The sequence below is a fragment of the Equus przewalskii genome, chromosome 14, assembly GCF_037783145.1.
Source record: "Equus przewalskii isolate Varuska chromosome 14, EquPr2, whole genome shotgun sequence".
Taxonomy (NCBI): Eukaryota; Metazoa; Chordata; class Mammalia; order Perissodactyla; family Equidae; genus Equus; species Equus przewalskii.
This window is the reverse complement of record NC_091844.1, coordinates 55,560,646-55,581,549: the sequence shown is the minus strand read 5'-3', so window position 1 is coordinate 55,581,549 and position 20,904 is coordinate 55,560,646. Positions and strand designations below refer to the sequence as shown.

At 35.9% G+C, this 20,904-nt stretch overlaps 1 protein-coding gene and 1 long non-coding RNA gene across 15 annotated transcripts in view; one reads left to right on the top strand and one right to left on the bottom strand.

Annotated features, from left to right (window-relative positions):
* Positions 1-20,904, top strand: part of EML4 (EMAP like 4) — a 157,677-nt gene that overhangs the window by 98,365 nt on the left and 38,408 nt on the right. For all 14 annotated transcript variants that reach the window (XM_070573992.1, XM_070573991.1, XM_070573990.1 and 11 more), the window contains 7 exons: positions 5,038-5,161; positions 6,406-6,555; positions 8,791-8,860; positions 10,485-10,595; positions 12,437-12,532; positions 17,055-17,189; positions 17,303-17,438. In XM_070573992.1, coding sequence (XP_070430093.1) covers positions 5,038-5,161; positions 6,406-6,555; positions 8,791-8,860; positions 10,485-10,595; positions 12,437-12,532; positions 17,055-17,189; positions 17,303-17,438 — 822 coding nt within the window. The remainder of the gene's footprint in view (positions 1-5,037; positions 5,162-6,405; positions 6,556-8,790; positions 8,861-10,484; positions 10,596-12,436; positions 12,533-17,054; positions 17,190-17,302; positions 17,439-20,904) is intronic.
* Positions 14,451-17,974, bottom strand: LOC139075785 (uncharacterized). Its single transcript, XR_011526574.1, has 3 exons — positions 17,826-17,974; positions 16,166-16,216; positions 14,451-14,685 (listed from the first exon to the last, which is right to left on the bottom strand). It is a non-coding gene; the product is annotated as an uncharacterized lncRNA (long non-coding RNA).

The window sequence follows — 20,904 nt, the reverse complement described above, 5'->3', positions numbered from 1 at the left end:
GAATAGAACTGTTAGTGTTTGTCTGCAAAAAACCTCAAGCTAAGTAAAGATTCTTTAATTGTCTGTCTGCTGGAATTAGGTAGCATCACACTGGGCTACATTTTAGTTAAATATAAAGTTCAAATTCCAGTTTTGGGGGGCACTTCAGTTCTAAAGATTGTAAAACACAAATAAAAATGAATTCCTAAAGTGGAAGCTTTTGTGAGAAAGATGCTTTAAACTGTAAGCATTCTAGAAGTTCAGAAGGCTTTCTGCAGGCAGTACACATTATACAAATAAATCCAGTCCTATTCCAGGGAACCTCTGAAGCTCTGCTATTGCTTTGAAAGATTTTTTTTTTTCTTTTTAAATCTCTAAGTCCAGAAATAGAGCAAGCTGTGGAAAAAAGCACTGGGGGAACTGATCTTGGAGCAGAGTGTGCCCAGTGCTAACTGTCTTCACCCCTCTACCTGAATTTTTCCTTTCACTTTGTCACAATCTGTGAAAGATTGATAAATTTTGATAAGCATCTTAAATAGAATATAAATAACTTTAACAACCAGTTATTTACATCAGTATGAATCATGTCAGCAGTGCAGCTTTTCTCAGAACACCTGAGATAACTATCCCAAAATGTTTGGATTAGGGAATATGAAGATCATTCTGCAATTTGGAGCACTTTGGGGAATAGGACAGCCTGGGGGGATGCTAAAGTAGAAGAGTTAACAAAACCTGAGGAGACTGAAGAGGAAATGCTAGGAGGTGTGTGAGAAGGACACAGAAAGGAAGATGTAGCATCATGTATTTCAAATTTTGCCCAGCATTCACTCTTCCCAAAAATAATAGAGTGGAAATATCTTCTGTCTCTTCTGTTGTAGTCTCTGACTTCCTACTGGTGGAATCCAGAGGTCAAGCTAGTACCATTTGGATTATAAGTAAAATGTCTTGTCAGGTCATTGGACTGCTGTGGACTAGGCTGAGGACCCCAACACTGTTCTGTGAATAGTACTGTCCAGTAGAAATATAATATATAACATATATGTGATTTAAAATGTTCTAGTAGCCACATTTTAAAAAGTAAAAAGACACAGGTAAGATTAAATTTAATATATTTAACCCACTATATCCAGAACTTTATTACAATGTGTGGTCAATATAAGAATCATTAATGAGATAATTTACTTATTTTTTCCTTACCAAGTCTTCAAAATCTGGTGTGTATTTTATGTTTATAGCATGTCTTGATTCAGACTAGTCACATTCTAAGTGTTCAGTAACCAACGGCTATCGTTTTTGGTTAGTGCAGCTCTAGAACATAGTTTTAGAATGAAAATGTGTCCCAGCGTCTAGCCTATCCCAGGACGAAATTTGGAACACACTCTGAAAGCTCATTTGACCTCTCTGAGCCTTGGTTTCCCCTTCTGTAAAAGTAGGGAGTTGGACTAGGTGAGCTTTAAGATTCTTCCAGTTCCAACATTATTTGTGTCTAGAGAAATGAACTAATGGCCTTTATGGTGTTTTTATCAACAATATCCCACAGAATTTCTCCTTTTACAATTAAGCTGTCATTGATGAGATTCAATTAAGAATTTTATTTGTTTGAGCATAAGCTTGTAAGTGGTAAAGCTAGGATTCAAACCCAGGTCTGTCTTTATCACAAAGCTTGTGTTCTCTCCACTATACTGTATTGCCTCCCTCTCAGCCCCAGGAATTTTCACGGTGCCAAGATAGGAGATAAAATATTGAGATTAATCACATTTCAGTAAGCAGCAGCCTTATAATTAAATACTGATAGCCCTATATTGTGTTTACTAATTATCAGGAGATAGAGAGTTTAATGATTTCTTTTCCTCACATTCTTTTTCTGAACCATCAAACTTTGTGTTAATGTTACTGGTTTCATACTCTTCTTTGACCAGTCCCATTGCCTGTCCCTTCTCCTTGACTTCCATCATAGTTTACAGTGGGGAGAGCCAGAAAATAGCATTGGGGTAAAAGAAACAAATTGATTGTGCAGTCCTTTGACGGTAAGATCAAGAAGACTGATAGTCTCAGGATGAAGTTTGCAGTAGGACTTTGACTCAACAGTGATTGAGGAGGAAAGAGGCTCTTCCTCATCTATGTATTTTACCTAATTCCCAGGGTAAAGACAGTCTTCTTTAAAAAAAAGAGGTTGCCAACTAGTGACCTGTGTGGCCTGCAGGCCAAAGGTGTGTTTTCACATAGTATTTTCCCCTTTTTGGCAAAGGAGTAAACCTTTAAAAATTGGGAGATTTCACAGTAAATTATAGCTTTCTTATTTCTTTTGAAAAATGAGATCTAACAACACTGGGCCCACATCTTTCGTGGAGATGACCAGCTGCTGCCTCCCTGAGCTGGGGTATGGGATATGCCATTTGCCCCTACCCTCAATCATCCTGTATTCTCCCACTGCTCTCATTTTGCATTTCCTGCCTCGGCCTGTGGGTGTTTGAATTTGTGATCCCTATTTTAAAGTGATAGAATCAACAGAATTCTAACTTATTTGCCTATACTTACTGTTCTGTGGACAGTCACTTTAAAACTAATGAAGAGATATTACAGTGTGTTAAATCATGTATTTAAGCAATTCCTAGGTAGTGTTTAGAATGGTCACAAATCCTTCTCAAAGGAAGGGGAATACATATTTGTCAAGGACCTCGTATTATACTTTATAGTGTGATATCTTATTTAACCAATCATAACTCCAAGTGGTAGGTAGTATTATCATTTTATGTATTAGGAAAGTGAGGCCAAAGTCACACAGCTTGTAAGGGGTACAGCTGGATTCAGATCCCACTGAGTCTTTTTCCAAAGCTCCTGTTCTTTCCACTATAATGTATTGCCTCTCTCTCGCTCCCAGGAATTGTTTGCAGTGCCTAGTTTGTATACTTGGCCTCCAACATATATACTCCCAGTTTACAGTGAGGGAAAGCATTTCCATCCTAACATGCCTTGCCATTTTTATCTTATATTAGAAAAGTTGACAAGCGCTAGATAGATAGTTCCTTTGCTTTTACTTAGTTGCTCATGCTGCTTGACAGTCGATAAAGGAGTCAATACGGTATTCTGCACTATCTCTAGTAGCAAAGGAGAACGTTCTTTTTCTTTGATACTGTCCCGGACCCATTGCTTCTGCTGGACATACAGTCTCTTCTAAGTGGTGATAGAAGCATCTATTAAATGTTTTATTTTTTCATTCAGAAAGCATTTATATTATACACCTCTGATCAAAGATCCTGGGAGAAATTCCAAAGGACAGTATATCTGCCTTTGCGAATTTATATTCTTAAAAAAAAAAAAACAACTAGGGGCCAGCCCCGTGGCATAGTGGTTAAGTTTGGCATGCTCCGCTTCGGCGGCCCAGGTTCATGAGTCAGATCCCAGACACAGACCTACAGCACTCGTCAGCCATGCTGTGGCACTAACCCACATATAAAGTAGAGGACGATTGGCACAGGTGTTAGCTCATGACTAACCTTCCTCTGCTAGGGGTGGGGGTGGGGGGGACCCAACTAGAGGGAAAATTGTGTAACAAATTGACATCTATAAGAAAGTAAACTATATAAAAAAGGGACAAGGAGATACAGATAAAGATTGCAGAAGGGAAATAGTTGCAGCTGGTAATCATTTAGTTGTCATCAAAGTCCAGCTATGTTAAAAATCATCAGGAAGCAGAGCCCACTCTTAGATTCAGAAGTAATACAGTCGTCAGGTAGTGTTAAAACCATGGCGTGGGAGGTCTTAGCCTCTTCTTAGAGCAGACCCTGAGGCCAAGCACACTGTGAATAATAATAATACAAATAATTTGAACTTCTCACCCATAATAACAAGCACAATTTTTTAATCTGACTTTAAAGAAATACCTGCAGATATTCAGCGAGTAATTTATCTTTCCTCCTCTTCCATGGTTTGCATCATATCAATTAGTCAGTTACTATGTACTCTTCTTAGTAATTAGTCATTATTAGTGGTCCTAAGGTTGTATCAGCTTCTGGTTGATGACCACATTTTCAGTCTGTTTCTAATGCTATTTTCATATCATACCAGACAAGTTGGCAAGTGCTAGACATTTCTTATGCTTTAGTACTCAGTCTCTCACTTTCTCCTTCCCTTTTAGGTTCTTTTGTAATCATTTCACAATCACCATCAACATTTATTAAGCCTATCTGTATGTAGGTCATTGGGATGCTGGGATCAAGATTGGGTGTTTTTGTTTTTTAAAGGCATAAGAAACAATCTCATCTAAGTGAAATATTGTTTCCTTTTGTAAAAAGTGTACCACAAATATTGATTCTAGACTTGTCTTTTTAAGATTTTTAGATTTAAACTATTGCAGAACTTATAGACATTATTGCTTTATATAAATAAAAGATATTTTGGAACCTATGCTGTTAATTAGAAAACTGTTTCCCAGCACTGTCTTAAAAATGTTAGTGTGTTATTGTTGAATTCATTGTTTAGACTCAACGCTGATTTATAGGCACAGTTGTGAAGCGACGGAAGTTGGTCCTCTTTCCCTCCCAGCTCTACTCACTGCCGTGTGTAGTAGAACTCTCAGTCTCTCTCCCCGTCCTGACTTACGAGGGTGTTTGACTCCTCTCCTTGTGGTGTATTCTGAGGCCATGTTTTTTGTATGTCATTAAGCATCAGTAGGATGATCAAGTAGTGTGGTAGGCATGGTTGTTGTCTACTCTGATAATCTCCTCTTTTCAACTGTCACAGAAATTTCCATCATAAAATTTTCTTTTGCATTTTTCAACTTTGACTTTCCTGGCCTTCTTGTTGAAATATGGCAACTTAAACAGATAAATTATATTCTAATTATGAAAATAGTTATTCTCATTTAAGGAAATGAACAATAGTTTTTTCCCCACAATGTTTTGGACTAGGTCTTTGTACAGAAACAATTATATATACCGAGAATAAAGCTCTGAAGTAGCTATCTTTTGTCTTGTTTTTATTGTATCACGTAATAATCCACTTTTCTATAATTATTCAGAAAATATGTCTGACTTAATTTTTGTCTTGTTTCAACAGAAGGAGAATATATTAAAATGTTTATGCGAGGTCGGCCAATTACAATGTTCATTCCTTCTGATGTTGACAACTATGATGACATCAGAACAGAACTGCCTCCTGAGAAGCTCAAACTGGAGTGGGTGTATCCTTCTCTGCTATGACAGCAAATTTGTTTGCTTTGCCTTGAGTTTAAAAAAAATTAGTTTACCTAACCTCTATCAAAATTTTCTTTCTACCAAAAAAGTAAATGTGATAAACATAACAACCACTTGAGAAAGTAAAGAGATGTCATCTCTAATCCTTTTACTATTAAAAGCAAGTTTAAAACCACCAAAATTAGTATCTTTGGATAGGGCAAGCAGTATTCTGTGAACATCATGCAGGTACTTGTATGGTAGAAAAGGCGTCAAACTGGAATCAGAAGACTAGTGTTTGAGTCTTGGCTCTGCCGCTTACTCCCAATGAGTCTTGCTTTCTTCACATATGAAGAGAGGTTAATAACCCCTACCTCACCAAGCTGTTTTAAGAATTAAATAAGAAAACGTCAGTTAATCATTTTGTAACCTGTGAAATAATGTTGATTATGTTATTAAGACCCCAGATTAGCAAAGTTGCTTCTAATTCCAAAATTAACTTTGTCACAGCCATGCTTTTAAAAAAAATGACTATATAAAACAGCTCTCCTAATTTCATTTAGAAATTCTCACTTCTCTTAGAACATTGAAGAAGAAAGGAGCTAATAGTTTGAACTCTGCCTTCTGTTTCCACTCTCCTATGCCCTCTTCCCCCACCCCTTGAATCATTCCCTCCTTTCTGCAGAAGTTAGCTTGGGAAAACTCACCAATCCTGTAATTCTGTACAACTTTTTAACAGACACTTTGCCTACCAAACTCTGTCTGGCTCTCTCTTACTCATCATTTAGGTCAAGCATAAATGTCACTTCCTCAAATAGCCCTTCTTCTGATCCCTTTCTTGTCTCTCTGTTTAAATTAGATCTTTCTTTTATGCTTTCTCCTACCATCCTTTTATTTTTCTTTCCACAATTTCTAATGATATATTTGGTATTTATTTTTGTCATCTTTGCCAGAGCATAAGCTCCAGGGACACAGGCCCCACATTTGTTTTGTTCAGAACTATGTGTTCAGCTCTGTGCCTGACACATATTAGGAACTCAGTATGTATTTGTCTGGTGAATGAGGAAACTAAGATTTAAGCTCATAAAAGACTCAGGGTTCCCCATGAGATAATGGCTGGATTTGAGTTCTCTAGTTCCAGTCAGTCCTTTTTTCATTATACCTTCCTGATTCCTTTAAGAAGCCATGAAAAAATTGTTAATTTAACACCTTGAAAATTATGTTTATTAAAAACCTTGACTCTTTCTTTAAGATATGGTTATCGAGGAAAGGACTGTCGAGCTAATGTTTACCTTCTTCCTACCGGGGAAATAGTGTATTTCATAGCATCAGTAGTAGTACTATTTAATTACGAGGAGAGAACTCAACGACACTACCTGGGTCATACAGACTGTGTGAAATGGTTGGTATCATTTAACATTTGTTCTTTTTTTGATTTCATACTCTCTTTTTTTTTTATTTGGGTTTTATTGGAAGTGATTTCTTGTGGAGTGCTCAGAACTTAAGGATATTATGGGCATTCTGTAGAATATATTCTAAAAAGAAAAAAGGACTTATAGGCCTCAAATGGTTGGTGTGGTGTCAGCAGCATATTCCCTGTAAATCTTGATTGGAACCTCTTCTTTCTCAGATCCTTTATGGTCCTTTTGTTCTGGCCTGTTGTATCAAATATATGTGGGCACACTGAACTTGTACAGATTTTGAGAGTAATTATTGGTTACTGAATATTTATTGAAGATTTATTCTCTGCAGATAAATTTTGAACTTCAGGCTTTTCTTTTTGGGAGAAAGAAATCATGGCTGAATAAGGATCATAAGTATCCTATAAGATGTCAAACTAAAGACGAGAACTTTTAAATGCTTCGGCATGTTTTACAGTTACTCAGTTTTGCTACTTCTTGGTTAAGTTTAATCATTTATTGCTTAAATTCATTATTTTCCAACATTTAAAAGCTTCTCTGTGTCTGTACTATTCTGGCAACTGTATCTTTATCTAGAAAAAAATTAATATATGACTATTAGAATATTATATAGATAGTGGTAAACTTTTAGAGATACTAAAATATTGCCTTTAACACTCAAAGAATAGTTTATGTACAAACTCTTTATTACAACATTATTTGTGATAGGAAAGATTAGAAGTCTGTGTGTCCTTTAGTTGGGGACTAGTGAAGTTGTGGTGTGCCCATAGGTTACCATGCAGCTATAAAGAATGAGGAAGTTCTGTATGTATTAATATGGAAAGATGCCTAAGATATGCTCCCAAGTACAAAGAATAGGAAAATGTGTGCAGTGTTCTACCATTTGTGTAAAAAGGAGGTGGAAAGTAAATATGTGTCTTGGCTTCTACATATATAAAAATGTTCTAGAATTATTAATAAAAAGAAACTGATTACAACGATTACCTGATTTGGGGTTGCAGGGTGTGGGATAGTAGAGAGGTAGATGAGATCTTAGCAGATGGGACAGGGTAGAAAGAAACTTTTCTCAGTGTGTCTTTTTTTAGCTTTTGATACATGAACCATGCAAATGTATTACCTAATCCAGAAATTTTACTCTTTAAAATGTGTTTTAAAAGATCTGAATTAAATATGGCAACATGTTACTGTGCTAGATTTTTGGTTACTTTTAACGTAGTTGACCTCAATAAAGGACATAAACTATTTAAGTAAAAGGAAATAGAATTAAAGAAACATGTTGATAAACTCTAGCCTCCTTAGTAATTGAAGAAATTAAGACAAGATACTATTTATACCAACTTATCAAGGCATTTTAAAAGATGTAATTCTTAATTTTGGGAAGTTGTAGTAAAACTTTTAAAACTTTTATTTCTTATGACAATTTAAACTGATACTATTCTTCTGGAAAGTAATGAGCAATACATACTAAGAACAAAAAATTTGTGTTTCCAATTGAGCTTACCCCTTGGTTGCAAGACGTAGTAAGATTCTAGAAATGAACATGAAGATGTCTTTTTTAAAAATTTTGCTAGTCACTCATATGTTTATCATGATCAATTAGGGCATATATGCTGCACTGTTTTCAGTTTGTACTTAAAAGTTCCTCGCCCCAAATTTGACTTCATAAGAGTTTAGGATTAAGAACTAATTAAAAAGTTGGAGGCACTATGTGTGAAGGTATTCACTGCTATGTGCCTTTGTAGAAAAGCAGAAATTATAGAAGAGCTGTTAAATCAATAATATGCATAAGGATTATGTAGCAAAATGGAAAAATGCTTATATTTTAATAGATTAAAATTACACAATGAAATATTGCATCTTCACTATGATAAAATCATGTAAATATACTTACGTGCAGGAGTAGGGAGGAAATTGAACAAATGAAAACAGTTAAATTTGTTATCATGTCATAATTGTGAAGAAATATTTTCTTCAAATTTAGTGTTCCATTAATTTGTTCAGTTTAAACAAGAAAGAAAAAGTACAGCTGAAAACTTGGAAAAGAAGTTTTTTAAATAATTGATTTTTATTTGATTTGCTGAAGAAAATAAAACAAATTGATCACAGTAGGTTTTTTATGATTAAAAATGATTTGTTTGAAAACTGTTGATACTAAGGCATATTTCTGCTGTTTCACATTTCCTGTATATAAAATTGTTGTTAATACCAATTTTTAGCCTTGCTATACATCCTGACAAAATTAGGATTGCAACTGGACAGATAGCTGGAGTGGATAAAGATGGAAGGGTGAGTGGCACAGTTTTATGCATTCTGTACCTAGTGATATTGCTATTAAAATGGAATTGTTTGTAATTTTAACCACAGCTTACTTATTTTATTCTTTAAAAATTTACTAAGGGATTTCTAGTATAAGCAGGGGAAAAAATATTAGAAGGTAAGAACGTTCCAAAAACCAAGAGAGAATCATACTACTTAAATATTTTTTTCTAAAAAATGTGTTCTCCCTAAGAAAACTATTTATTTGTAAAAATAGGAAGGCTGATGAACTACTTACTTTTTAAAAAAAAAACAGAATAACTTAATGTTTGCCAGAAGGTACTGCAATTTCCCTAAATTGATGGACCTCTTGATTTTATATATGCCTAGAACTGATAAACACTTAAAAAATTTTAGTTGCTCTTCAGTATTGTTAAATTGGCTTACATAACAAATTCCTTATTTGTAAGGGTCAACAGTAAATATTAATGATGACTGATTAACATATGTATGACTGTACTTATGACATTCTCTGGCTTCAGTTTCTTTAAAGAAAAGGAATGGGAGGGGTTATATTGGATGACTTCTAAGACCCCTTCCAGTTCCAAATTCTATTTAAGGACTGTTTGCTTTGTATTTTACTGGAGTCTGACTTTTTTAAAGTAAAGTATTATTTTCCCAGGAATGAAGGTAATGCAAAAAGCAGGGTATCCAGAGCAAATTTGCCTGGCTTAGAATCCCAACTCCACCTTTCGATAGCTGTATAACTTTTGGCAAGTTATTTAAATCTCTGTATCTCAGTTTCCTCATATGTTAACTGGTAATTATAATAGTATATAGCTCATAGGATTAAATAAATTAATACATGTGATGTACTTGAGAATACTATATGGCACAGAGTAAATACTCAAATCATTACTACTATTATCACTGTCATTATGTCCTTATTTTCGTGGTATGAGAAGAAAATACCTGCTGAAGATTCTTTGGGGGCATGTCTAAATGTAGTAGCGATTTTTTTTTTCTTTGTGAAGAGGATTCACCCTGAGCTAATATCTGTTGCTAATCCTCCTCTTTTTTTTTTTTTTTTGAGAAAGATTAGCCCTGAGCTAACATCTGTGCCAGTCTTCCTCTACTTTTTTTTTTTTCTTTTTAGGATTTTGTTCTTCGTTTTTCTCGTCAAACCTCTCTGGTACATAGTTGTGTGTTTTTAGTTGTGGGTCCTTCTAGTTGTGGCATGTGGGACGCTGCCTCAGCATGGCTTGATGAGTGGTGCCATGTCCGTGCCTAGGATTCGAACTGGTGAAACCCTGGGCTGCCGAAGCGGAGCACACCAACTTAACCACTCAGCCACGGGGCCAGCCCCTTCCTCTACTTTATATGTGGCATGACTCCACAGCCTGGCGGATGAGTGGAGTAGGTTCACACCTGGGATCTGAACCTGTGAACCCCAGGCACCAAAGCAGAGCGCAGAGAACTTTAATCACTCAGCCATGAGACTGGTCCCAATAGTAGTTATTTTTAATTAGATATTTATCCATCCCTATTGCTTTTTAAAGATGACAGACTCTTCTGTGTGGTAGTGGTATTTATTTGCATCCACTTGAATTCCAGTTGGTCATGCTATCTTGCATTTTTCCTCTTGTTTTTGCAGCCTCTGCAACCCCATGTCAGAGTGTGGGATTCAGTTAGTCTATCCACACTGCAAGTTATTGGACTTGGAACTTTTGAGCGAGGAGTAGGATCCCTGGATTTTTCAAAAGCAGTAAGTTATTATTTTTAAAGAAGTGAACAGTTGTGCTAAGAAGTGGAAAAGAAGTTGAGCTCAATTTTGTGTATATGTGTTCATAGAAAGTGATAACTCTAAATTGAAAAATAAGATGTTAGCTATTGCTTAGCAGCGGCCAGCATTTTATCCTAAGTACTAAAGTACTTTGGTTTAGATAGGATCCAGGATATTATACTTATTTAAACTTAATTTTGTTCTGTCCTGAAATAGGATTCCAGTGTAGTAGGAGGAAATGGTAAAAGGAATACATACACAGCATAGTGCAATTGAAACAAGCAATAGGATGTGCTTTTGCTTCAGCTTGAATCATGGAGATCTATTTTGTTTAGAAAATTCACATATATGAAACTTGGCCAATTCTGCATAAATATTGGCTTTTCTTGGTGTCGTGCTGGAGCAAAAGAAATAGACCTTTGTATTCACTAAAATCATGAATTATCTTAGTTCTGAATTGATAACAACATGAGTTTAAAATTCAGTGTCTAGCCATCTTATCTAAGCCTTGAGGGTTTATTCTGAGGGGAAAATAAAACAAGATGTTACTCATTTAAACATTCTCTTTATTCTTGAATTATGTGTAATTATTATAGGATATACAGAAGACCTCTTTTGCATTTTAGGATCCATAATTTTTAATTTCAGATATAAAGATCCGTCTGGGTTTTATTTGGCCTTGTTCATACTTTTAAAATATATTTATGTATTTGTATTGTCTCTTCAGTTCCTAGCTATCAGTAGCTATATTTGGGATTATGGGAGTTTTGTGGGACATGGAGAACATTTTTAGGGCAGAAAGATACATTTGAGTGGATTTAGGAACTCTGCCAGCTTGAAGGCACTGAATGTCAAGGGGTCCAGTGAGTCATGAATTGGGAGAAAGGCATTTAAAAAAAGAGATAAGAGGACAGAAAGGAAATGCTTTTACTACCTGTTTCCCCTCTAACATCTTTCCACAGCAGAAACTGTCGTCATCTTGTTGATACCATGGTTACAGTGTTAAGACTGTCTTGGATTGCCTCATACTACAACATTTCCTAGTTTAGCTAATCATTCCAATACAGACTAAGAGAAAGATAAAGAGAAGAGAGTAAGCTCTGCCCTTCCTCAGTACCCTCCACTCTTCACCACAATATTTTTTTGTTCCATAGACATCGTAAGACATACACTACAAATACTACTAGAAAAAAGTAATTTTTTAATATCATCCATTGTCCTTTTTCTTAAGCTTGGAGACTTAAATTGTGTGACTGAAATGGTTTTGGGAAAACAGACAGAAAGAAGTTTATTTATGCTTTTATTTATCTTGTTTATTCATGTTAATGTATCTTGGGTATATTATGGAAAACTGAAATTGGCAATTAGGAAAATAGCAATTAATTTTAGCTTGTTCCATCAAACTGTCAAAATTTAGTCAGGAGCAAAGTTAGGAAATTATGTACATTTCATGCCTACCTCAAGGGAAAATACTTTAAATACAGTCAGCAAGAAGGAAGCATAAGATGCAGAAGGGGTTAGGGTATCCTCAAAATGAATTATTCGCTATCTCTGAATCATAGAATTGGCTAGATGGCAAGTGGAAATCAACCTAAGGAAAAAAGTAAAAATAGAAGATATTTTTTAAAAAGAATCTTTATTATATTTCTGAAGAAAATACAGTTTTAGTACATAGCATATTCATTATGTTTCAAGGAATCATGAGTTTAAAGGATTTTGGATTAAGTTAAGTTAATGTTGGCAGTTTTAAAATACAGTGTTTATTCTTAGAAACTGAGCCTCATCTAAGAATTTTAAAATGCCTTTAATTGACTTTTCTTTAGGATTCAGGTATTCATTTATGTGTTATCGATGACTCTAATGAGCATATGCTTACTGTATGGGATTGGCAGAAAAAATCAAAAGGAGCAGAAATAAAGGTAAATCAAAAGATTTTTTAATTAAGTATAATCTTTTAGAACACGTTATTTGTTTTGCAGATCCTTGGAAGTGTATTGAATATCCTTAAGTTGCAAGAGCACACCAACTGGCCAAATATATCAGATTTATTGACTTGTCATCATTCTTATGGTATTCTTAAGATAAAATGGTCAAGGGGCTGGCCCCGTGGCCAAGTGGTTAAGTTCGCGCACTCCACTTCAGGCAGCCCAGTGTTTCATTGGTTCGAATCCTGGGTGCGGACAAGGCACCGCTCATCAAACCACGCTGAGGCAGCGTCCCACGTGCCACAACTAGAAGGACCCACAACGAAGAATATACAGCTATGTACCGGGGGGCTTTGGGGAGATAAAGGAAAAAAATAAAATCTTTATTAAAAAAAAAAAAAAGATAAAATGGTCAGGCAACTTCAACCAATTTCAGACAAATTGTGCTACTGAAATGCCGAAGGAGTTGGTTGTCTGATTTCAAAATTAAGACCAAATACTCAGCTTCTCTTCTTCTTCTTTAACAAAATATGTTATTTCATTCAATCTTTAAAGCTTTAAAAATCTAAAGGGGAGCTGGCCCAGTGGCGTAGTGGTTAAGCTCACACACACTGCTTCAGCGGCCCAGGGTTCACAGGTTCAGATCCTGGGCGTGGACCTATACACTGCTCAAGCCATGCTGTGGCGGCGGCTCACATACAAAATAGAGGACGACTGGCACAGATGTTAGCCCATGGACCCTCTTCCTCAAGCAAAAAGAGGAATATTGGCACAGATGTTAGGACCAATCTTCCTCACACACAAAAAAATAAAATTCTAAAGGAATAATTCAACCTTAGGAATATTGCTGACATAACCAAAAAGCGTATGTAATGATAAGTTTTTTGGTCTTACTTATATCCGTGGGATTACTACATAAAATGCTACAACATTTATAATTGCTGTAGAGTAGTATTGATCCTCTTGTGTGGATCAGGCTATAACGTAAGAGAAGAAGGTAAGATTGGCAATGCAGCTGCATTCGTATGGGTCAGCAATGGCCTCCCTCTGAAAGGCTTTCAAAGGAAGTCAAAGTGACAGAATGACTAAAAAAAACCTATGACATATTTGCTGTACTCTTAAATAACATCACATTCCTCTTCAGTTGCTCTCTCTTAGCAGTTTTGTTTTGTATAAGCTTCAAGCTTTCAGCTTGTTGGTTGAAAAGAGGTTATCTCTTAAAGTAGTGTAAATTGAGTTTTTAAAGGGAGTAGATTTAATTATATTTGAAAGGACCATAACGTATTAGGAAACCTCAAACTTTAAGAAACAGAAATGAAGATATGGATTGTCTTTTCAGCCATTATTCAGAGTAATTTAACATTGAAACATAGGGAAGTTATACCAAAGTGAAATATGTGAATTTTGATCATTTGTAGTAAAGACTACCAGATGAAGCCTTATGAAGTGGTTACTGGCCACTCCTTGATCTCCTTTCCAGGACCTTAAATGTTATTGTTCCTCAGAGTTATATCCCATATCCTCCACTGATATCTTATACCACTCCCATGGCCTTACTTACCCTCTGCTGTGTCCCACATCAGTTAACTCCAGTCCAGATATGTCTCACAGGTTTAAACCTATATTTCTTATTGCCTGCCAGGCATCTTTATTTGAATGTCCTATCCCGCAAATCAAGACCAACCTATCCAAATCTAGACTAGTCATCTTCCTTAGCCCCTAGTCAATTTTGCATCTCAGTGAATACACCACATTCCACCTGGGTGCCCAGGCTAGAAACTTGGGCATCATTCATGACTCCTTTTCCCTCGCTTCTCACACCCAGTCAGTCAGCAAGTTCTCTAAACTCTGTATCCCAAATATCTGTATTACAATTCTTTCCAGTGCAAATGACTGCAAAACACTAATGCTAACTTAAAGAGAATTTATTGATTAATGTTTAGGGAGGAGAAGAAAACCTCTGGTATCGGTCAGAGGAGAATTTCGCCTCAGGATTGACTTGATTCAGGGATTAGGTCACTGATCTCTGTCTTTCCTCTTCGCTTCTCGTTGTATGTTGACTTTATTCTGTTCTGCTGTAGATGAGCACTAATTTTGCTTGTAGGTCACAAGGATTTGGAGAGGTGATACATAGCTTGTTAATTTATCTGTTTAAAATTTAGAAAGGCAACTTTAAAATCTTATTGACAGAAATTAAAACCTAAATAAGTGGAGGAATATACTATAATTATGGACCAGACACTGTTGAAAAGATGTTACTTCTTTGCATATTGATCTGTATGTTCACATGGTCAAATCCCACCATGATTGTTATAGCAGTTACAAGCTGAATATATGAAGGGGTAAGAATAGACAAAAATATGAAGGTCAATGAGGATGTAAAGTAACTGGAACTCTCATACACTGCTGCTGGGCATATGAATTGGTGTAGCCATTTTGAAAACCTTTTGACCTTACCTGCTAAAGTTGAATATATGCATATGCATACCCTTTGACCCATCCTGTTTCACTCTGCAGTATAAACCCAACAGAATTATATACGTGTTAACCAAAAGACAAGTAATCAAAAATAATGGTAGCAAAAAAAGGAAAACTACTCAAATGCCCATCAGTAGGAGAATGGATAAATCAATAATGTAGTCATTCCATACAAAGGAATACTATACAGCAGTTAGAATGAACAAATTACAGTATATGTACCAGCATGAAGAAGATCTCACAATTGAATGTTGATAAAATAAGCCAGGCACAAAGGAGTACATTCTGTATGATTCCATTTAAGTAAAACAGACAAAGATAATCTATGCTGCTACAAATGAGGATCATGGTTACTTGAGCAGGGGGAGGAGACAGTGACTAGAAAAGGGATCTGAGGTGTTTCTAGGATGTTAGTAATGTTCTCTTTCTTGCTCTGTACAGATGGTGTACAGCGATGTGTTCAATTTGTGAAAATTTATTGAATTATATACTCAGGATTTGTGTACTTTTCTGTGTATATAGTATGTACATCAATAGAAAGTTAAAATATCCTATAAGGCTACACTCATACCCAAGGTGATTTAATGTCATAGGTTACTTCAGGTTATGTCTTGAATATCTTATCACTAGCACCATGGGTTTTTGTATACTGGGAATATTTATAGTTACAAATATTAAACCTTGATTAATCAGTTTGGCATAAGATTCAACTGTTAAGTAGTTTTGATTTTGTTCAAGTGAAAACTGAAGACTGTTCATTCAATTTTTAAAAGACATCATCATCCTGGAAGAGAGATGACTAGTTTTTGCTTTGTTACTAACGCATTATTTTTAAAATTTACTGAGACCTGCAAGGTATATACAATTCCATACTAATCATGTGGAGAATTACATAACGGGAAAAGATGCTGTCCTTTTCCTTTCTAGTTGAGGGGAAAAAGTATTCAGATTAGATTTCATTGTTTGGGTTTTATTTATGTGTCTATACAACATCCTCGAGCCCAAAGGTTAGTAGTAAAAATGTAAAATTTTCAGAAATGTTGGAGCCATGGGAAAATTTAGGTAAATTCTTCCGTGTCGTTTAATTAATAGAAGAATATAAAATGTATTGTCTTTAACTCACTTTGTTCATAAGATAACCATCCTTACCATGTTGGTTTGCAATGAGGAAATGCTTCCATACACATATGAAGTTCTTTGCTAAGTTAAAAAAAATGGATATTAATAATCACCATACAGATAAACAACAGCTAACAATAAACAGCTTTACGAGCATCTATATTTCACCTTACTGTTAAATTTGAGTAGGTGCTTTTACCACAAAACATCAACTTAGTAAAAATTCAATTATGATTTATTAAACATACAGAAATATACTGTTTTTAAAATATCCTCAGTTCAGTAATTGTAGTGAAAAGACTGTACTTGTAATTCTTTTTGTGACTTTCATGCCTGTTTTCTTCCTTTTTCACTCTAGTTGTTTGTAACCTAACTCCAGTCTTTTTGAGGGTTTTTTGAGGAAAGAGCATAAGAGCTCTTTGTTTTTTCCTTTCTATAGGAGTCAGTAGTGACCATTCTATATCTGCTTTTTGAGCCTTCAGCCTGAGGACAATTCTCTAAACCAGTAATATTTTCTTGAATGGACACTCAATACTTATAGTGCAAAGAAGGATAAGACTTTTTTTTTTTTTTATCAAAATGGCAATGTCTTTAAGACAGAATGTACCTTGCTCTTGCATTTGGTAGTTTTAGTGTGCTTTTCCCTGAATGTAAGAAAGTAAAGTAAGCTAAAACTGTAATTCATATAAGTGTCTTCCTGGTGCAGTTATTATATATAAATAGAATAAAAGATAATATAATAGTATAAGGACATCAAATTTAAATCATTATTCTAAAAACCTATTATTAAATTTTCTCAGAAAAATCGATCTTGGAAGAAAAGACATTTCTTCAAAAGTATTTCTGTCAGTAGCTGTAATAGGTACTTGATGGAGATAAGGATATACATATATCTAAAGCTTTATTTCTCTTTCCACAGACAACAAATGAAGTTGTTTTGGCTGTGGAGTTCCATCCAACAGATGCAAATATCATAATAACGTGTGGTAAATCTCATGTTTTATTCTGGACCTGGAGTGGCAATTCACTAACAAGAAAACAGGGAATTTTTGGGGTAAGGATTGGAATGTTTTAAATTTATTATAAAACTCTAATTTTTCAATGTTAAGTAAGCAAAAAATCATCATGCCAAAGGGAAAACTGAAAATTCTCATTGTTTCATTGTAGAAATATGAAAAACCAAAATTTGTGCAGTGTTTAGCATTCTTGGGGAATGGAGATGTTCTTACTGGAGACTCAGGTGGAGTCATACTTATATGGAGCAAAACTACTGTAGAACCCACACCTGGGAAGGGGCCTAAAGGTACAGTATTCTCAGATTTAAGTCATTCCTTTTAATTTGCACATACTGCTATTGCAGTCACCTCTTACCCAGACCAGGAAAGAGAGAGCTGCAGTGGAACAATATGAGCACCAACGTACCTGTTGTTTTTAAGGTTCTTCATGATGATCTTTTGAAATTAAATTGTTTACCCAGCTATTTATTAAGCATACATAACCCTCATTTGACTATACTGAACCTTCCCTTCTAAGAGGTTAATGCAAAGTAATTGGAAAGAGATGACGTACATATATGTTAATTTAAACATTATGAAGATTAAGAGAGAAATCATCCTAATCTTCAGTGTTGTGAAGCCTTCACAGAAGAAATGGTATTTAAGCTAAGATAAGACTATAAAAGATATGGAACCTGGGGCTGGCCCCATGGCCGAGTGGTTAAGTCCGCGCGCTCTGCTGCAGGCGGCCCAGTGTTTCGTTGGTTCGAATCCTGGGCGCAGACATGGCACTGCTCATCAGACCACGCTGAGGCAGCGTCCCACATGCCACAACTAGAAGGACCTACAACGAAGAATATACAACTATGTACGGGGGGCTTTGGGGAGAAAAAGGAAAAAATAAAATCTTTAAAAAAAAAAAAAAAAGATATGGAACCTTGATCCCAGTTTAGAGAAACAGTTCAGGCAAAGGCAGAAGGATTGATATGAATGTGAGGCATTCAGGATAGTGTGAATAAATTCGTCATGTAAAAGTGTAAATAGAAACAAGCGATAGCAAACTTGAAGGAAAATAGTAGTGTTTTGTAATTCCTCTTACCAGTTTAAACTGTTAAACTAAGCCATTGAAAATTCAGGTAGGGATTAAAGATACAGATTTTCTGATTTATCCACAAGAATCTTTAAAACTGGTTGCGCTCACGATGGAAGAGAGAAGAGCTGTGAGGCCAAGGGTCCTTTATCTCACAGTTAGATGACCAGAAAAGAGCCTACTAGGCTTGCAGACATGAGATTTAAAAAGAAAGAACTCTTTCTTTAGCGCCCCTAAACCAAAGAGGAGAGAGTTTCCAGGAATATCTGCTATAGGGAGGTCAAGAAGACTAAGAACCAAGGAAAGACCATTAGTAGTTTCCAGTTTCAGTAGAACATTAAGGCCCTGGAAAAGCTAAGTATAGATTGGCCAGTTCCAAAATGGAGAATTTTGAGAATCCAAGTTGAAAATGGAAAGTAAACAGTTACTAAAGTCAGCCGGGTCTTTTTAAGGTTGCCTAAAACCTAAGTAAAATGGGAATTACCGAGGGAAAGGGAGAGATTAAAAATCTTAGAGAGAGAGATGAGAATAGCTGAATTGGGCATAAGAGCAGAGATTATCCTTGAAAAGAGCAATAGCCTAAATTTTATTCTGAGACTGGAACTTTAGGAGGCTGAGAGAGATCTTTTGTGGGTAAGTTGTCAGGGTCATGCAGGATGACATTGGTCTCAGTAAAAGCAGCTGTTTAAAAACTTGTATTGCACAACCAGAAGGACCTAACTAGAATATACAACTATGTACTGGAGTTGGGGGCTTTGGGGAAAAGAAGGAGGAAAAAAAAATTGTAGTGAAGTTTTTATTTTTAATGGATAATATAAGAACAACAGTAATATAATAAAACACATAATCAGACTCCATTACTTCAGAATTCTTACTAGTTGAAATTGGAATCCAGCTGAAAACTTTGACTTGACTATGGATGTTGGATATATTATAATAAATGAATATTAAAACCAAAGACATGTAAATTTAGAGGTATCATTTTCTAAACAATTAGTGATTAAAATTATCAACTTACAAAAGCATGTTTCCAAGGACCTTTTTTTTTTTTTTAACAGTTGTTGATTAACATAGTTATTTGTAATATAGAAAGCCCCAATTACTACATTTGTGGCACATTTCCTACCTGTCTCTTCTCTTTTTTTCCAACATAGCAACAGACTACAGGCTTCCCTCTCCCCTGGGCTGGGTCTGGAGGTATCTGTGAGGGCAGTATGTGTGGCCATGTGATAAAATGGGAGAGGGGAGAGAAAAAGAATAAGCTCATAGTTCAATCCCCTTCTTTTTCTCACTACAGCCCCTCCTCCCAGCCCCAATAGTGGGCCTTGGCATTCACTCAGCTTTACCTTAAATTGAGTTTCCTCAGACATACAGATATATTTTATTCTTAAGTCCCATTTGTACCCAAATATATAGGTCTACTTTGTGCTTTTCTATGGTAGATGAAAAAATTAGAGGAAGGATATTGAAAATAGCCTCTTTAAAACCCCGTTTTTCCTTACTGTTTAAGAACAATAAAACTGAACAAGTGTCCAAACCATGTACTTCCTTCAAAGTAGAAGGTTATGAGAGAAAAATTAGTGACCAGTAGAAAGAAAACTAGCTAGACCAATCAGTCTCTGAGTTCCACCAAAAAAAAAAATAGAGAGAAAGGAGGTGCTAGGGAACCGATCTGGGATTCCTGAGACAGTTCTGAGGATTGGCAGAGCAGCATGCCCTGGTTTGTTTTTTTGAGGAAGATTAGCCCTGAGCTAACTACTGCCAATCCTCCTCTTTTTGCTGAGGAAGACTGGCCCTGAGCTAACATCCATGCCCATCTTCTTCCACTGTATACGTGGGATGCCTACCACAGCATGGCTTTTGCCAAGCGGTGCCATGTCCACCCCCGGGACCCAAACCAGCGAACCCCAGACCACCGAGAAGCGGAATGTGCGAACTTAACCTTTGTGCCACCGGGCCGGCCCCGCCCTGGTTTCTTATTTATCTGCCTCACCTCAAACACACTGAAACAACTCCTTCCCTTTGTCTTTCTGGAGTGTGCGTTGGACCATGGGAATCACCACAAGTGGCTTATGAAAAAAGAGAATCCTTGGTCCCCAGCTCAGAAGGAAAGAGCCAGTTTATATGCCTGTCTTTTCTCATAGACTTTCTAACACAATGTCTGGCATTTGGTACAAGCTGTTTGAAAATTGTTTGTTAAATATTTTATTAAGGAAATGACTTTAATCTTACCTTTGGGTGTCAGTGTTGGAATAAAAGATGAGTGTTGTTGATGAAAGCACAATTTTCACTGAAATGTGGAATTTGTATTGTAAATGTCTTGTGATTGTGAAGATTTTCATACTATATTTTTTAGGCAATATACTAGATTAGTGTTTTCCATATCCATTCATCTGAATTTCTAAGTTTGACAGTTGAATTGAATTAGACATATTCAGAAGTTAAAAAGGATAATCCTTAAGTTGTATCCAATGACCCTGATCTCAGTCATTGGCCATGTATTCCTAGCCCCTTTCATTCAGTTTAGGTTCAGAATTTGCATATGAGAAGGATGGCAGTGGGTTGAGGATTCTTAAGAAAAAAGAAAATTAGGCCAACAGTATTATCAACTACCTTTCCCTCTTAGCTCTCTTTTCTTTTTCCTGGGTACGTTTGTTCAGTATCAGAAATGCCAGGGAATAGCA